Source organism: Pelecanus crispus, chromosome 9 (genome assembly GCF_030463565.1).
Source record: "Pelecanus crispus isolate bPelCri1 chromosome 9, bPelCri1.pri, whole genome shotgun sequence".
Taxonomy (NCBI): Eukaryota; Metazoa; Chordata; class Aves; order Pelecaniformes; family Pelecanidae; genus Pelecanus; species Pelecanus crispus.
In genome coordinates, this window is record NC_134651.1 from 20769747 (window position 1) to 20785587 (window position 15841).

At 40.6% G+C, this 15841-nt stretch overlaps 1 protein-coding gene across 1 annotated transcript in view; it reads left to right on the forward strand.

The window, feature by feature from the left end:
• Positions 1 to 15841, forward strand: part of DOCK10 (dedicator of cytokinesis 10) — a 170012-nt gene that overhangs the window by 92662 nt on the left and 61509 nt on the right. The window contains exons 9-15 of the mRNA XM_075716454.1: positions 363 to 448; positions 1908 to 1991; positions 3108 to 3263; positions 4784 to 5005; positions 5754 to 5876; positions 6511 to 6593; positions 13740 to 13862. Of these exons, the coding sequence (XP_075572569.1) occupies positions 363 to 448; positions 1908 to 1991; positions 3108 to 3263; positions 4784 to 5005; positions 5754 to 5876; positions 6511 to 6593; positions 13740 to 13862 (877 nt within the window). The remainder of the gene's footprint in view (positions 1 to 362; positions 449 to 1907; positions 1992 to 3107; positions 3264 to 4783; positions 5006 to 5753; positions 5877 to 6510; positions 6594 to 13739; positions 13863 to 15841) is intronic.

Here is a 15841-nt window from a genome sequence, read left to right on the forward strand (position 1 = left end):
AATCTTTTGGTTGACATAAACCCTCAGTGTTGCCTCAAAAGGGGCTGAGAGAATGAAGGAAGGTGTCTTTGTTGTGGGCATGAATATTTGTCATGAATGAATGTGTCGGACATTTCACTGAGTAGAATCAGGCCTCTTGTTTGAAAGCTTAAATACAAACTAAGTTACATAAGCACCGGTGGGAGATGAGGTTGAGGAGGACAGAGGTTTACATTAGTATCTCCTCCATTTGTTAGCCTGATGATACTGAAGAGAATAAAAAGAAATAACATGGTGATAGGTTTTCTTTTTTTTTTTTTTTAAACCCAATAGTAGTAGCAAGTATAATAAAAACATTTGCATATTCTTTTCTTCTTTTCAAGACCCTGCAGAGGTTTCGGTGAATTACGATTGCTCTCAAGAAGAGAGTGATTCTTCAGAGAACACCTTGCACCCAGACTTCGCAAAAGTAACAGATGTTATATTTATCTTTACAAGCTTAGTGGAAAATGCTATCTAGGTGAAAAATGCCTGCCAATAGATGATCATTAATACTGTGAAAGATTTGAAAATATAGCACAGCCCTTTGATTGTTAGAGCCATGACAAATGACACGAATAATTTTCTTTCTGAACAGCTGATGGCTTTGTTTAAATGAGAAAAGCTCCACTGAATGTAAAGAAAGTAGGTACTCCCTAGAGTGGTTTGATTTAGACCGGTGAAATCAGCAAGGGTGTAGTCCCTGCAGTTATCTGTGAAATATTTACTCTTTCTAACTGCATTTCAGAAGAGTTTGGCCCTTGGAGAGCCAAGATTTCCTGTGTGACTTGCAAGGAAACAAACTCTGAGCTGCTCATCACCTTCTGTAATTTCATTGAAAGATGCATGTAATATCAGGGGAGGTGTTTTGTCCTCTGGATCTCATAAACTGCTTCATGTGGATGAGATAATTGTAGACAGTGCTAAGAAGCTTTTTGATGAAAAGCTAGATTGGAAATATTTCACTGCTTTTTCTCAAATGAATGTATGATCTGTTTGTAATCTTCTGTCAGTCAGCTACTATAGATACTATCTATCTATACAGCCAAATGCTCTGTTAATAGTTCAAAGATGGAAAAATAAAGAAAAGTTAGGAATAACAAAATGCAAAGAAAGACTGAAGGAATTGAGCATGTTTAGACTGAGAAAAAAGGTTTCAAAGATATCACGAGGGATCTGTAAGGGGAAGGGAACGCGTAGGACGTACTTCACATGTTGGATGAATGGGCTTAAATAGTGGGGAAAAAATTCTCAAAGTTGGACAGAAGGATAAACTTTTAAAAGGCGGAGTTAGGAAAGCGCCAGGTGGCTTCAGGGAGTTGTTGAGTTGGTTTTAGCAGAGAGCTTATTACTAGTTTAGCCATCTGTCCATCAGAAATAAAATGGGTGGCTGATCCTGCCTTGTGGCAGAAGGTTGGGTGGGGAGAGGGCTCCCAGCCTTACCTTTGGGTGACACACTGCAGTCCGTGTGTCTGCCCACCTGTAAGGCTGAGCTGCGCTTTCCTGCTCCACTTTCTGCCCTCCCCCTGGCACAAGTGGTTTTCTGTGGGGGTGGGTTTTTTTTTTCCCCCTTAACTTGGGAATCCCTAAAGTGATTTTAGTGCAGTGATCCACTGTTCTGACATCTTACACAATGGTTTAGTAACATGTGTGACTTTGAATTACTTAATAGAGCTATTTTGGGGTTCCTTAGAAGTATATCATGGCCTGAAAATCCCTGCTTCACAAGCATATAACCTTCAAAGAGTGCTTGAAGGTGCTTTGGGATAACTACTGCAGAAATGAGAAGTGTTGTTACAAATGAAACATTGTTCATTCATTTAGAAGTCTAACAACTCTATGGATTTCTGTTCTTGGGCAGAAAACTAATATATTATCTCTCACCACAGTACATCACAGAAACAGAAGAAACGGTGAAAGCCTCTCGAAATACAGAGCGTCTAAATCTTTTCTCTTTGGATCCTGATATAGCAGTAAGTGATTTTTTTTTTTTTTTTTAAAGTTCTTAGAGGTTTTAAGATACAGGTGGTCTGAGCTAACTGGGTTAGCTAAGCCACCAGAGTGGATTTGAGTTCAGCAAGCAACTGGGTATACCCAAGACTTCAGCTTTGAAGGGTGAGGGGAGCTATCTCCAGTCCATAGAGATTTCTGTATAGACTCTACCTATATCTGATCACAGCATGGTTGAGGATGGAAGTGATCTCTGGAGGTCATCTAGTCCAGTCCAGCTAAGCTTTGAGTCGTTAAAGCAAACTGAAAATATTACAGGAGCAGAACCTTCTCTTGGACTGGGAATGCCACAAGAACAGTGTTTTTATCATTATTTGTGACACTGAGTTTGACTACAAAAACATGAATGGATATAAAAAGCAGTGGGAGGGTACAGTTGGAGGTACAAAAGGCTATTCTATGTGAAAAAAACAGTTTAGCTGGAAATGTAGGAAGTGCAGGTTGCTTTTCTGTTTGTCTTCCGCTTGCTTATCATTTAGTGTCAGTGTTCATGATTCAAAGAATGCTATTCCTTGCACTGAATGTGCATTTGTTGGTGATTTAACTGGAAACTTTATTTTAGTTAAAAAGAAGACTTAAGTAAAATCAGGATCAGTATATGTTCAAACTTGAACCTGTTGTCAATCAACTGTAGCGCCATTATTAAAAATATTAAGCACATTGAAATGGTGTCGTGGTGTATAAGTAAGGGGAAAGGAGGGGAAAGGTCTGAAATCTAATCCTGAAATGTGGTGTTATAGTCTGAAAATATGAGGCTGTTTAACCTATATGACGAAATTAAAAGCTAAAGTTTCAGAAGCAGTAAGTAAACAAGAAAAAAATCTGTTCTAAAATTACAAGAAACCTAACTTGGATCCCTAATTCTGCCTCTGACATTATATATTTCCTCAGGCAATCTTTTTGCTTTGCTTCCTAATCTATAAATTCGGAATAACACTCATTTACTATAGTAATGTGACAATATCAGCAGTGACTTTTTGAGGTTTTCAGGTGCTTCAGTGATTGTCAAGACCTTTAAAAAGCTTAGTTTTGTGATGCCATGCTTTCCCATATATAACGAATCGCCCAACTTATTTCAGTTATTGAATCCTCAGAAAAAGGAGTTTCCAGGGACAAACTCGGTGATCAAGCCATTTGAAGAAAAGCCTGCAAAGAGAATCCTGATAACTTGTAAATCCCTCAGTTTGAATCTCCAGGCCTGTGTTACTGAAAATGAGAATGATCCTTCAACAAATGTAAGCTTTACTTATTTCCCTGTGATTTCTCTCTCTCTCTCTCATTCCCTGCCCTTTCTGTGCACTTGTTACTTTGGAAAGAGAAGGTAAAAGGCAAGCTGTATCATGCACGCGTACTGCATTCACTCCTCCTCCTCTGCCCATCCCTTTGGATTGAATAATGGAACTGATGAACTTTTCAGTAAACGTTTTGAAGTTGATTTAGATGGCAGACTTTTAGCTACAGTTCAATGGGGAATTAAAAATGTTAAAATCCTTGAGGATCCTTAGCAATTGGTGTAAGAAGAACGGTTTAAACTGCCAAGACCTATGTAGGGAGGGAACTGAATATCAGTTGCTAATGAACTGCTTTTTGTTTTTCAGAGAGAGACCAGGAACCAAGCAAATTAAATTACAGAATAGAAGGCAAAATAGAAAGGACTGGATGCTTCATCTAGTGGAAAAGCCCAGCTAAGAACAGGACAAACCAGAAAATTTTGCTTTCCCTTACTTTAAGAAAAAAGGGCACAGAAAAGTGAGATGTAGCTGTCAGTCCATAGCTTTTATTTAGTTCTCTTCTGAAGCAGGAAAGTTTTGAGAAATTAGTGTCCTGGCAACTCAACTTTCATATGTTACGTATGAGGCATTAATTTTTTTTTTTTCCCCTCTTCCCCTGCCCCCCCCCCCCCCTTCATTTGAAGATGACCTCTACAGTGAGTGCATATTCAGCATGATGTAATCAATACTTTTTTTTGGCAGACTGGAATAACTGTTTAAATGAAGTCATGGTAACTGTACCAAGGGCATGCAATAATTCACTGCAGAGGCTGAAAAAGCGTAGGATATTGTACCTGCCATGCGTTGTTCCTTATCTCCAAAGTTTTAAGATTCTGATTTCTGTACAGCTCAGAAGGTGTTATTCTGAGACTGATTTATTTCATCAGAATTATGGAGGCTCTTTGGAGGTTACTTACAGTCATAGGGCTTAAATCCCTGGTACTATGCGATAGAATAAGTGGGTACTGTCAGAGCGGTTTGAATGCTCTTGGTTTCATAGCAAAATGGAACATGTGTTTCTCACAGAATAATACACCCACGCATTTGTGTTTGTACCAGTAAACATTTGTCATCTTTGTGCCGCGTTTCTGATGATCCCTGGAAAGCCCACCCTCACTCTCTTTTATAATGACTCTGAATCTACATTTTAAAAATCGTCTAACATGTTTCTCAGGGGCTCTATTCATTTACTCTAATAATTGTCTGTGACAAATATGTTTGGTTTTTATTCTACGAGTTTCCAAGTTAGCTGTCAATTACTGTTCTGTCACATTATTAACAAACTACCTTTAAAAGCCCTAAAATCATATGGTTGGAAACTAACTTTGGCAAGCATGTGTGTGAACATGTGTGTTTAATGAATCTCATAATTTGTAAATAGTTGTTTGCTTGCTTTTCTTCTAGCTGCAGAAATCTATGAAAAGGTAGAGTTTACTCCCTTGCTCTCAGTTACTGCTATATTATGGTTTTGGTGTTTTCTCCAGGTAGAGCCTTTCTTTGTGAGCGTGGCGCTGTATGATGTCAGGGATGGCAGGAAGATCTCTGCTGATTTTCATGTGGATTTGAACCACACACTCGTTAGACAGATGATTTCAGGTTCCTCGTTTTCATTAGAAAATGGCACTGTTGAAAATACAGACTCAAATGAAATGGAAGAACCACAGGTCAAGGGGTTCCCGGAAGAATGGCTGAAATACCCAAAACAGGTATTCCACATGTGACTTGCATGACTTAGTGACTCGTGTGACTTATTTTAGTTCAGTAGTAGTGTTCATGTTCATTAGAGAATTTATCTGTACTACCAGTGGTTCTTGTTTTCAGGACTACTCTTTTTTTTGCGTCTCAGTGGTACTTGTATACAGATGCTTGATTTCTGAGCTCCCTGTATAGACTTGAAAACCATTTACAGTCAAAACTTTGAAAAAAGTTAGTGTCTGTTATTTAGAGAAACCGCCCGTGTTTCCTCTGCTCTTTTGAGTTTGTTGACCTCTCCCAAACCAGCCAAGCAAAATTGCAACTTAAAGCGACACCTAGATGCTGCATTAATCCCAAAGTTCTTCCCCAGTCTTGCTGTTGCTGTAAGCCTTACCCTGAAATCCCATACATTACCTTTGCTTCTCCCTGTCATTCCCCTGAGGTGTGACTGATTTAGGCCAGCATTTAAGTACTGTGCAAGAGGAGCAGTTAGGTTAGGTGATGCTAACGTGGTCATACTGCTTCTTGACTTGAGTAAGCACCTTGTTTGCAAGGTGCTGCATGCGTGCAAGCTTACTTCAGCACAAGCACAAAGATTTTATTTTCCATCTGGCTGTATTGAATATGTAGAGTTAATAATCCTCAGTAATCCTTTCTGAATTTGGTTTGTTGCAGTTTCCATCAACAGAGAGCTCTGGCAGTATTTCATTTCTCCAGTATTGCTATATACTTTTTAACTGTTCTCCCTTTTATCCACAGGCTCTTTTCTCCATAAGTAATCCTCATTCTGAGATCGTATTAGTGGCAAAAATAGAAAAAGTGCTTACGGGAAACATTGCCAGCAGTGCTGAACCTTACATTAAGAATCCTGATTCTTTTAAGGTAATGTAACAGGACCATCAGTTCCTTCTTTGTCAGCTTCAGCCTATTGGAAGCTGAAGACATTGCAAATTGTGCTCACAAATCTCACCAGTGTGTGGTTGCTGAACAGGAAAAGCTCACAGGAGGCCCACGCCTAAGAAAGCAAATGTCCAAGCTCCATAGACTGAATGAATGAAGTGCATTTTGTCTGCAACATACGAATCCATTTGTGGTGCATTCCTATGCTAATTATGTCTTAGCAGAGTGAAATTCTCTTTCAGCAATCTTTTAGAAATTATGAGTTAGTGCACTTTGTATACAAGTGATGTTGGGGTAGGCACAGATTTCTCTCTGACAGCAGGCAGTGCATCTGCATTGGGTATATTACAGAAAACTGGAATAATAAGTGCAACTAACGCAGTTAGTTCAGAAGACTGAAGGGATAGTGAGGGGGTTTAAATTAATCAGCAGCATCATATCCATCTGTGATGTTTTTTGCTGTCCACCCAGAACCTTCTGTTATGGGCAGTATCAGGCTAAGTTATTTTAGGGCCACTGTAGCCCCTTCAGCAGAGGAGTACTTGGATGTACTCTATGCTGCATTTCAGATATTATAATGATATTGATGAAATAATTCATATTTTCTGTTTTGTAGTGTGCACAAAAAGTGTTAAAATCCAATAAGCAGTTCTGCAGCAAGCTGGGGAAATACCGTATGCCATTCGCTTGGTCAGTGAGGTATGTATTAATTCTTTTTATAATTTCATAAGCATCTTACAGCTTATTGTGCTCTTGGACTTGTATCCTTTTATTCTTTTCCGCTTTTTCTGCCTGAAGCTAAGCAAAGCTTTCTGTGTGGTCCAGGGCCCCAGAAGATCCTGCCGCTTTATTATTTCATTGCCCTATTTTTCACACAGCTGAACGTTGGTTACTATCTCATTAAATGTTACTGTGGTGGAATCTTTTCTTCAGGTATGTAGTGAAGTTGCCAGGGAGTAGCAAAGGTGGCTGACAGATTATCAATTTATCGTGAGCTCCACCAGTGATTTGGTGCTAAAAATTACCAAAGAGATTTCAAAGTCACAGTTCTCACAAGAATTTCCTACAGTGATAATTACAGTCTGAAATAGAGTTGCAATGGCCACCTAAAATACAGGTGCACAAGTTTGAAGCTCCATTCTTGTTATGATGCCTGTCAGGTTTTAGGAAAAATCTAACCAAGGATTTGGAGGTTCAGTGCCCCTAAAACAGTGCCTTGGGGTTGATATTGAGGGATTATGCTTCAGGTACTCTCGCATTTTTAGTGGTTAGTACGTGACAGAGAGCTGTTGTTTTCTTGTTTGGGAGGTCAGTTGGGATTTATTGCAGGTCAGTGCAGTGGCAGTAATGGATTTTTGCTCTTCCTCTTTCTCCTCCTGGATAATTTTTTGCTGCTCTCACTCTCAGGACTGAGGCACCCCTGTGCCTCTTGATCCCCTTCTACCAAATTAACTCACAAAACCAGATATGGCTTTCTTCTTTTTGTTCTTCCTTCAAGTTTCCATGTAATTCCTTTCTCTGTCCTCTCCATTTTTACCTTCTCAGTCTTCTGTAATTTCCTCAGCTTACTGCTGCCCTGGGATGAGAGAGCTCCCCGACTGAGACACTCCTGTGTGTCCCTGTGACAGCTCTCCCTTCTTTCTGCCACGCACAGAGCAGGGAATATAAAACTTTATATTCCCTATGAAAAGGAAAGCTGTTGATTGCCGAGTGAAAGCATTCTTTCTCCTCTGCGGCTTCTGTTCTGACCATGGCAGGCCAGGTGGAGAGCTGCCTGAAGCTGTAGGGAGGAAGGAGGAGCAAGTGGTAGGTGAAAAAGTCATGTTGTGGCATTGCCCGTGACCGTGAGGCATACCTGTGCGGCTGTGTGCTTCTGGTGTGGAGGTATGGAGCACCAGAAGTGCACAGTTTCCCCTGCCGCAGGTAGGGGAAAGCTTATGATTTTAGAATATGGTGCTTAGATGGCAAAGGAGAAAACACACAGTAAGGTATGGCTGTTTGAAGAGTTCATTTATTTTTTATTGACATGCATTTTTGTCAATATCCAGTAGGAACAGGAGAAGTACGTGCATGCTCAAGAGAAAGGCAGATAATGTGTTCTGATCTGTCATCGCAAGCTCAAGGATACTCATTAATATTTACTACTTCTGTGTAGCCAAAGGACCATTCATCAAAATTAGATTGATGGGTGTCTCTTGGGTTGACAGAGCTACTTTTAGCGTGTAATGGACCGTACAATGGTAAGAAGTACAGGCTTGGCGTCGGACTGACTTGGGGCTTTTTGTTAACTCTGTCCTGCCTGCCTGTGGCAGTACCGTCAGTGATACGTCCTGCAACTCAGTCATTGCTGTAGTTATCTTTAGGTGGCATAATGATTTTAACTAGTTCAGGGTCTGGCTCGTGCATGTGGAGAAGGCTAAAACGTTCTTCCGCATCTTCAGCAAATCTTATCTCAGGGTGTTTCTCACCAAAAAAAAAAAAAAGTGAAAGGTTTTCTCCTTATTTTGAAGGAAGTGCATTTCCCTTTCATAGGACTCTCCAAGTGGCAACCCCTAGTTGCCTCTCAGTGAGAGGAGGCAGGCAGAAGCAGGGTTAGGGCTGTGCTGTTACTATACTGGTACGCAGGTGCTGGGCTGTGTATGTGCCACGGCTGTACTGCTCAAGTGCATGACGTAGTACTGTGCCTTGGCCCAGAACTGTAGCTGCAGGTCTGCACTTGCTCTGCCTAAGGGAAGTCTAACAGACATGAATGAAGTTTTACTTCTGTCCCTGTAAGGTGGATAGCACCTTAAATGCCTGTCAAGCTAGGGTCTACTGAGAAAATGGTGCTTTTCAGAAGATTCTCCTCTCCTTTCAGTTCTGTGTTATTTTGGATATTTTATCATTAAAATACCAGTTGGCAACTCCTTGGTCATCTGAGACATAGTATTATAACTGCATACATTTATTTTGTAATAACGAGCCACATTGATTTGGAGTAAGGAATAAAATCTTGATTAGATCAAGCTTGACTAGTAAATAGTGCTCCACCAGATTTAAACCTGCATGTGAGTTGTTTTGAGTTCTAGTAACATGGTATATGATAGTAGCAGCTTCCATTAACCACAGCCATGTGAGCAGAAGTGTTTTCTGTAAATGCATTGCTCTACTTAACTATTACTCTTATAAGTGGAGCACAGCAGTTGCTGTTGCTGCACCCAACAGTATGTATTGAGTAAATGAACAGAGATTTTCTTTCTGTAATTCCATGGAGAACGGTTAATTGGCACAGGCTGGAATGTGGCAAAGGACATAAGGCAGGATGAGAGCAATAGAGATCCATTTGAGAGGAGCTTGCTTGTGTGATGCTCAGTACAGTGGGTATGGGAATACCTGGGAGTCTGAGCCTTCCTCAGTCTGTTTCCTTGAGACTTTTTGACAATGGAAACCCTTGGCTCTAGTCCCATGCTTTCTCAATTTCAGAGATGGCAATGACTTCTTTCACTGGGTATTCTCTCTGAAATTACATGCTCCTTTTTCAATGTGCAGTCCACAATCTTAGAAAATAAGATCAAAAACACCCTCCGCATCATACTATATTTTTGCTTTCCCTAGGACAGGATCAAATCATTCCTAAATATCTTTGTCTAGCCAGTATTTCTGGCTGTGATTTCCCAAATATAAATGAGAATATATGCTTGTGGTGTTAGCAAATGCACAGCGAGTTCAACATTTTACAGACTTATTATGTGTGCATTACACAGATGGCATGCACATGGGCAGAGGACATAGCTGGGGTTTGTGGACATGCCTCAGTTCCAGCAGGCAGTATTTTTGGATGGCATCCTAATTCAGTGCCTTGCTGCCCATACCATTAAAAAGCTTTCCTCCCATTTGTAGAATTAATTACAGAAAATATACTTGGGTATGTTTATCAGCTCTTAAACTTTTTCATTATAAATCACATTATGAGATAGCATAGTTTAAAAATCATTGACCAAATACACCACATTTATGAACTTGTTGGTATCAGTGATGTTCCACAAGAAACTTATTTAGTTCATTGGGTCAAATTCTGCACTCATTTGTGTCTGTTTATGTATTAACATTACTCAGGACTCTCTTTGGTAAAAGAAAAGTACAATTTGGCCCTATAAAATCTATTTCTATTTCCGCAGCTTGAAAATAGAAGTTTCCACAGGAGGCTGTCGCACTGCAGGGGAAAAAATGGTTTGGCTATGATAAATAGCAAAGCCCTGGGTTTGGAAATGTGTTTTCCAGTTATTTCATTCTGGCATTAAACACGCTCCTGGTTTTGTGCGGAAATTTTCCCCCCTTAAAGCAGTTACAGATGGCCACAGTGTGATTTTTTACGTGTACGTTCAGTGAGCCAAAATCTTGACAGCTGAATGTTGTGCATGTGACTGAAACCCTTAATTAGCTTGTGTGGCATCCAGTTTGTTAGCATTGTTCAAAAGCATGACTCAGGGTTCCTTCCTGATTTCTTGCTGGCATTGGTGGGATCTGGTGTCTGTATGCTCTCTCAGGTGTAATTATGGTATGCGTATGTGTTAGAATTACAATGTGTCAAATTCATCTTCCATTCTCATATTCCTGCCAGAACTGCCAAAGTTTGCAAATATGTGCCTGAGCTACATACTGTAGATGTGGGGAAACTTCACGCACAAGGATTAGTTTTTAAATTCTGCTATTCCTTCAAACCTTCTCCACCCTCGTAAACTTCATGTTTTAGAGGCTAGTAGTTGAATCCTTCAGCAGCTTGTGCAGCTGCTGGTTCAGTTCTCAGCTGGTGTAGGTTGATGTACCTGAAGGTAGTGAGGCTGCTCTCATTTATAGTAGCTGCAGATCTCACACTGAATCTCTAACACTGAAGGTGAGCAATTTTTCCACAAATTGTAAGCCACTACTTAAAAAGTAGCTTTTTCAATGTTAAATTATGTACCTTGTGTAGGTTTTCCATTCTTGAAGAATTTTTATGATTGTGGGCTATCAGCTAACAATGTCAGAACAGTAGAATCATAGAAACATTTGAAATACTGAGATGATGTTTCAGTTTCTTTAGTGAAATCTGTTAATTTGTTTTCCCCTAAATTAACACCTTTAGAATCTCTTCAGGATTTTAGTTCTGTGATTTTTTTTTTTTTAATTAAAATCACTGCTAAATAAGTAACCAATAGTCAGGAATTGTTAATATATTAGACAAATACTGGACTCCTGGATTGTAGAAGTGGTTTATTGTGTTTCCTTTTCTTCAATGTAACAGTTGTCATTCTCAAATGCCTTCAGTATGTTCGCTGTGACAAGGAGCACTCTTGCTCCACCTGCGCCCAGCAGCCTGAAAGGATCTAGCAAAACATGGGATTGCGGTTACTTAACTGCAGATGTAATACACGTAATACTTGCTGCTCTGGCAATTCTTCAGCTTTAGTGAACCAGGGGAATGGAGACACCAGTACAGTTTGACCAGCAGAAAGCCATCTAACTCTTCCCTGAGTGCATGAAACATACCTGTTTTTAAGAAGGATTATCTTGTTTTCAATGGACATCTAAATTGCTCTTGTACTGACAAGAGCTTTACAGAAATGGAGTATTGCGTGTAAGTTGGAGGGATAAAAACACTTACCTGTTTTGTGTTGCGGATACCTGGTTTCATGCCTTTAATTTTGTCCTGGGTGTATTATTTAGGCTGGGATATGCTGCTGAACTGACGAGGAGCAGTCCTAGAGGTAGGGTATATGATACCCAGGGAGCACGGATGCTGGGGAGGAGTGGTTGTAGGCAGGAGGACTCTGTAAAGCCCTTCTGACTCCAAACCAGAGTGGCCGTAGGAGAGGAGGCGACCAGTGCTGTGTCACTGAGCCTCCTGGGAGGCAGTGCTGAGTGCTCAGCACCACTGACCCAGAGTGAGCTACTTCCAGCACAGACCTGTTTTTTTTTTTCCTTTTACACTATGAATATCCCCAGCCCTGCCTTGGTAAGTGCCCCTACACCCTGCTGTGCTGAGCAGTGGTTTGCTCGGTGTCAGAGCCTACACTGGAATTAGTTAATAAGCTCCAGCAGAGCCTGGGTTTGCTCAGCATCGCATTGCAGAGCCCAGCGGCATGGTGGAAATCACTCACTGGATGTTTTAGTCCTCTCTGTTAGTCTGGAGAAGGAAGCAGTGCTGAGTCCAAGAACTATCATAGTGTCACCAATACTGTAATAATTATTAAATCTTATCTTTTTTCCTTTCTTTTTTTCCCTCACAGCAGTTTAATAGGATTTGTAAAGTAAGTGGTGGCTGCCAGAAATTAGGTCTGGTTTCTGCCTAATAACTTAAGATTTTTGGCATGTCGTGTTGGTGTGGACTTTACTCCCTCTAACTGCTGGAGGCAAAAATCTGATAGAAGAGAGTTGATTATTCTCTACAGTTACAAAGAAATGGAATAACGGTGCTTCTCTCAGTTAATTAAGTTAAGACATGGTGCATTTATACTTATCCTTGGGATCCTCTTCCAAAGGTTTACTCCATTATTTTGCATCTGGCAACAATTTGTGCTGGCATCAATTCTTCTCACTGGCAGTGGAACAGAGAAGTAAATTAAGGAAGCAAGATTGGCCAAATGATTCACAGAACAGCACTTAGCATCAAGAACATTTTACTTTTGTTAAGCAATGTTTTTTGCATGCTACAGTTGAATCCAAGGTTCATTAATTTGGATAGCTGTTACATTATCCAGTCCAGCCAGCGTGTGTGACCCTTGGGGATATACAAAGGGCACTGGAATATCTTAATTAAATCCTGCAAGTGTCAATGAGTGGGAATGGAAATATCTGGGAATGTTTTCCTGTGCACACAACAGCTGATAATTATCGTTCCCAGTTATAGATGGATATCCTTTTTTTCCATTTCTTTTGGCACTTTGTAGCTGGTTCACCAAAAATTTAGTCAAAGCTGCACAAACTTGTTTTGTGAAGGAAAGCTAAGCCCCAGTGAGTTGGTGTCATGCTCCTGGAGGACACAGAACAGATTTAATGCATAAGAAGATTCAGTAGAGGTCTGTAACCTAGTTCTGCAAAAGCATACGTTTCTTTACATGGTGAGATGTAGTAGTTGGGATTTGACATCTTGCTATGATTTCTGTTATTTAAAATTATCATGGTTTTCATTGGATAGTAACTTCTTGGATGAAGCTACCTATTGATGTAACGAATTCTTTGAAATGCTTCCTTGAAATAAGGAGTCAGTCTCTTTGTTGAAGTGAGGAGTCATGTCCTTGATGTGTGAGCAAGCTGGTAAGGTCCCATCAGGCTCAGGAGTAGTGGCTCTCAGCCAGGGACGCCTCTCTGAGGCTGCCCCAAGAGCTTGCCGAGAGGCTGGAGAAGGCGGCCTTGCAGCCAAGGCAATGGAGAGGGGGGTGGGAGCAGAGAGCTGGCTCCAGTGCGGTGCTGTACACTTACAGCTTTCTCAAGTGAGGCTTAGGCACAGAACAGGGGGAAAAAATGGTGGATGCTGAACTCGATGGTGATCTGTTCTAGCATTAAACCCCAGCAACTCCAACCTGTGAGCAGTCACACTGCACCTGAGGTCAGTGGGGGCTGTCTGCATTGTGTAAGATTAAACAAGGTCTTAAGTATTTGCCGGACTGGGACTGCAGGTGCAAGTAAACTGAAATTACCTATGCTCCTGCAAACGTACAGCTTGGAAGAGCTTTCTTGTGTGAAGCTCTGCAGGGGTCTGAAGCTCTGAATTTGTGTAAGAATTCTTATCATAGCCTTGTTAAAAGATTACACGACAATTTCAAATGTTCAAATATATACATATAGGTGTGTGTTTATAAACATGTCATTTTTCTTTCTTTGTAGACCAGTGTTTAAAGATAATCAGGGAAATGTTGACAGAGACTCCCGATTCTCACCTTTATTCAGGCAAGAAAGTAATAAGATTTCCATGGAAGATTTGATTAAACTAATAGCAGAATACAGAAGGTAAGGAACAGTTTTTAATTTGGTTTGAGAAGGAATAAAAGCTTTATAAAGCTGCGCAGAATAATTTTCACAGCTTTTTTTCTTCGTTTAACACAGTGTGCCGAAGTGGCCATATTAAATTAGTGTTTTTCACATTAGCCTATTACCTGCCAAAGAGTGCTTTAGGTTGGACTTTCCAGGAAAACTGAAATGTCATTTGGCATATTAATAGATGTTATTATAACCTAAAGGTAGTGATTCCTTAAATTAGCTTCCATCAGGGGAGATGGAAGTGAAGTAACCAACAAAAGAATATTATCTCAGGGAAAAAAAGGAGGAGAGAAGAAAAAAAAAAGAGAGAGAGAAAAATTTAAAAGCATTCTTTAATGGTTTCCCCACTCCTTGCTTTTGTTTGTTTGAGTCTCCATGACAAACTGCAGAGTGGACATTGGAAGGAAAAAACTTCTCCAAATGTTTGACAGTGTGTAAATTAGTGAGTAGTGGTTTGGCTGGATAGTGTTTCACACAGGTGTAAATCAGGTTAATTCTAGAGCGGAGTCTTTGTTTATACTGGATATGAGAATTGAACCATTAATTTCTTCCTATCCCTTCTATTCTAAATGTGCCTAGAAATGAATTAATCTAATTAACTTCTCCTGTTCCATTTATATAAAATCAGATCATAGAAAGATTGAATGTCAACTGCAGGGATTGGATTGGGCCCTTAATCTCTTGTGCCATCTTACTGTTGCTGGTCAGGAAACTTTACTGAAATTGTCACTACTCTTACTAAAGTTGCCACTACTGGATTTGTCTGTCCAAAGCATCTCCTGGATATAAAAGGGATTTAGCGTCACAGTTTTGGCACTTCCCAAATTGCTTGGGCACAAGGAATATGTCTTGGTCCCTTTTCAGCATGGCACTTGCAGAAGCCATGATGCTGTGACCTCATCTCAGTGGTCACTGAATTCCTTTTAGAGAACGTTTGATTGATTTGTGGCCAAGGCGGCCAACAGCGTCCTGGCTTGTGTCAGAAATAGTGCGGCCAGCAGGAGCAGGGAAGTGATTGTCCCTCTGTACTCAGCACTGGTGAGGCCGCACCTGGAATAATGTGTCCAGTTTTGGGCCCCTCAATACAAGAAGGACATTTTGTTGCTGGAGCATGTCCAGAGAAAGGCAAGGAAGCTGGTGAAGGGTCTGGAGCACAGGCCTTATGAGGAGCGGCTGAGGGAACTGGGGTTGTTTAGTCTGGAGAAAAGGAGGCTGAGGGGAGACCTTATCGCTCTCTACAACTACCTGCTTGTAGTGAGGTGGGTGTTGGTCTCTTCTACCAAGTAGTGAGCGATAGGACAATAGGAAATGGGCTCAAGCTGTGTCAGGGGAGGTTTAGATTGGATTCACAGAAAGGGTGGTCAAGAATTGGAACAGGCTGCCCAGAGAGGTGGTGGAGTCACCGTCCCTGGAGGTGTTAAAAATATCATGTAGACGTGGCACTTTGGGGCATGGTTTAGTGGGCATGGTGGTGTTGGGTTGATGATTGGACTGATGATCATAGAGGTCCTTTCCAACCTTAATGATTCCTAGTTTTACTTTTCATTAAAAAATAATCCAGCCATCAAGCCAGGAACATGAAATTAATTATTACTCTACCCTGAACTGGTTCAGTGGTGGACTTGGTAGTGTTGGGTTAATGGTTGGACTGGATGATCTTAAAGGTCTTTTCCAACCTAAACGATTCTATGATTCTGTGATTCAGATTTTGGAAAGAAAAAGTGGGTAAGTTAATTCTCATAAGGTTTGGTTCACCAGTTTCTTCCTGTTCTACAAAATATGCTATAATACTGCTTGCAAAGAGAAGGCAGGAATGAGGCCAAGAAAGAAAAAAAAAAAAAACAACAAACCAACAACAACCCAAAACAAAACAAACCACATTTCTTTTCTGCTGTTGCATTTCATTTGAGTTTAATAGCCAATAGGTGTATGCTAAATGTGTTTAATAT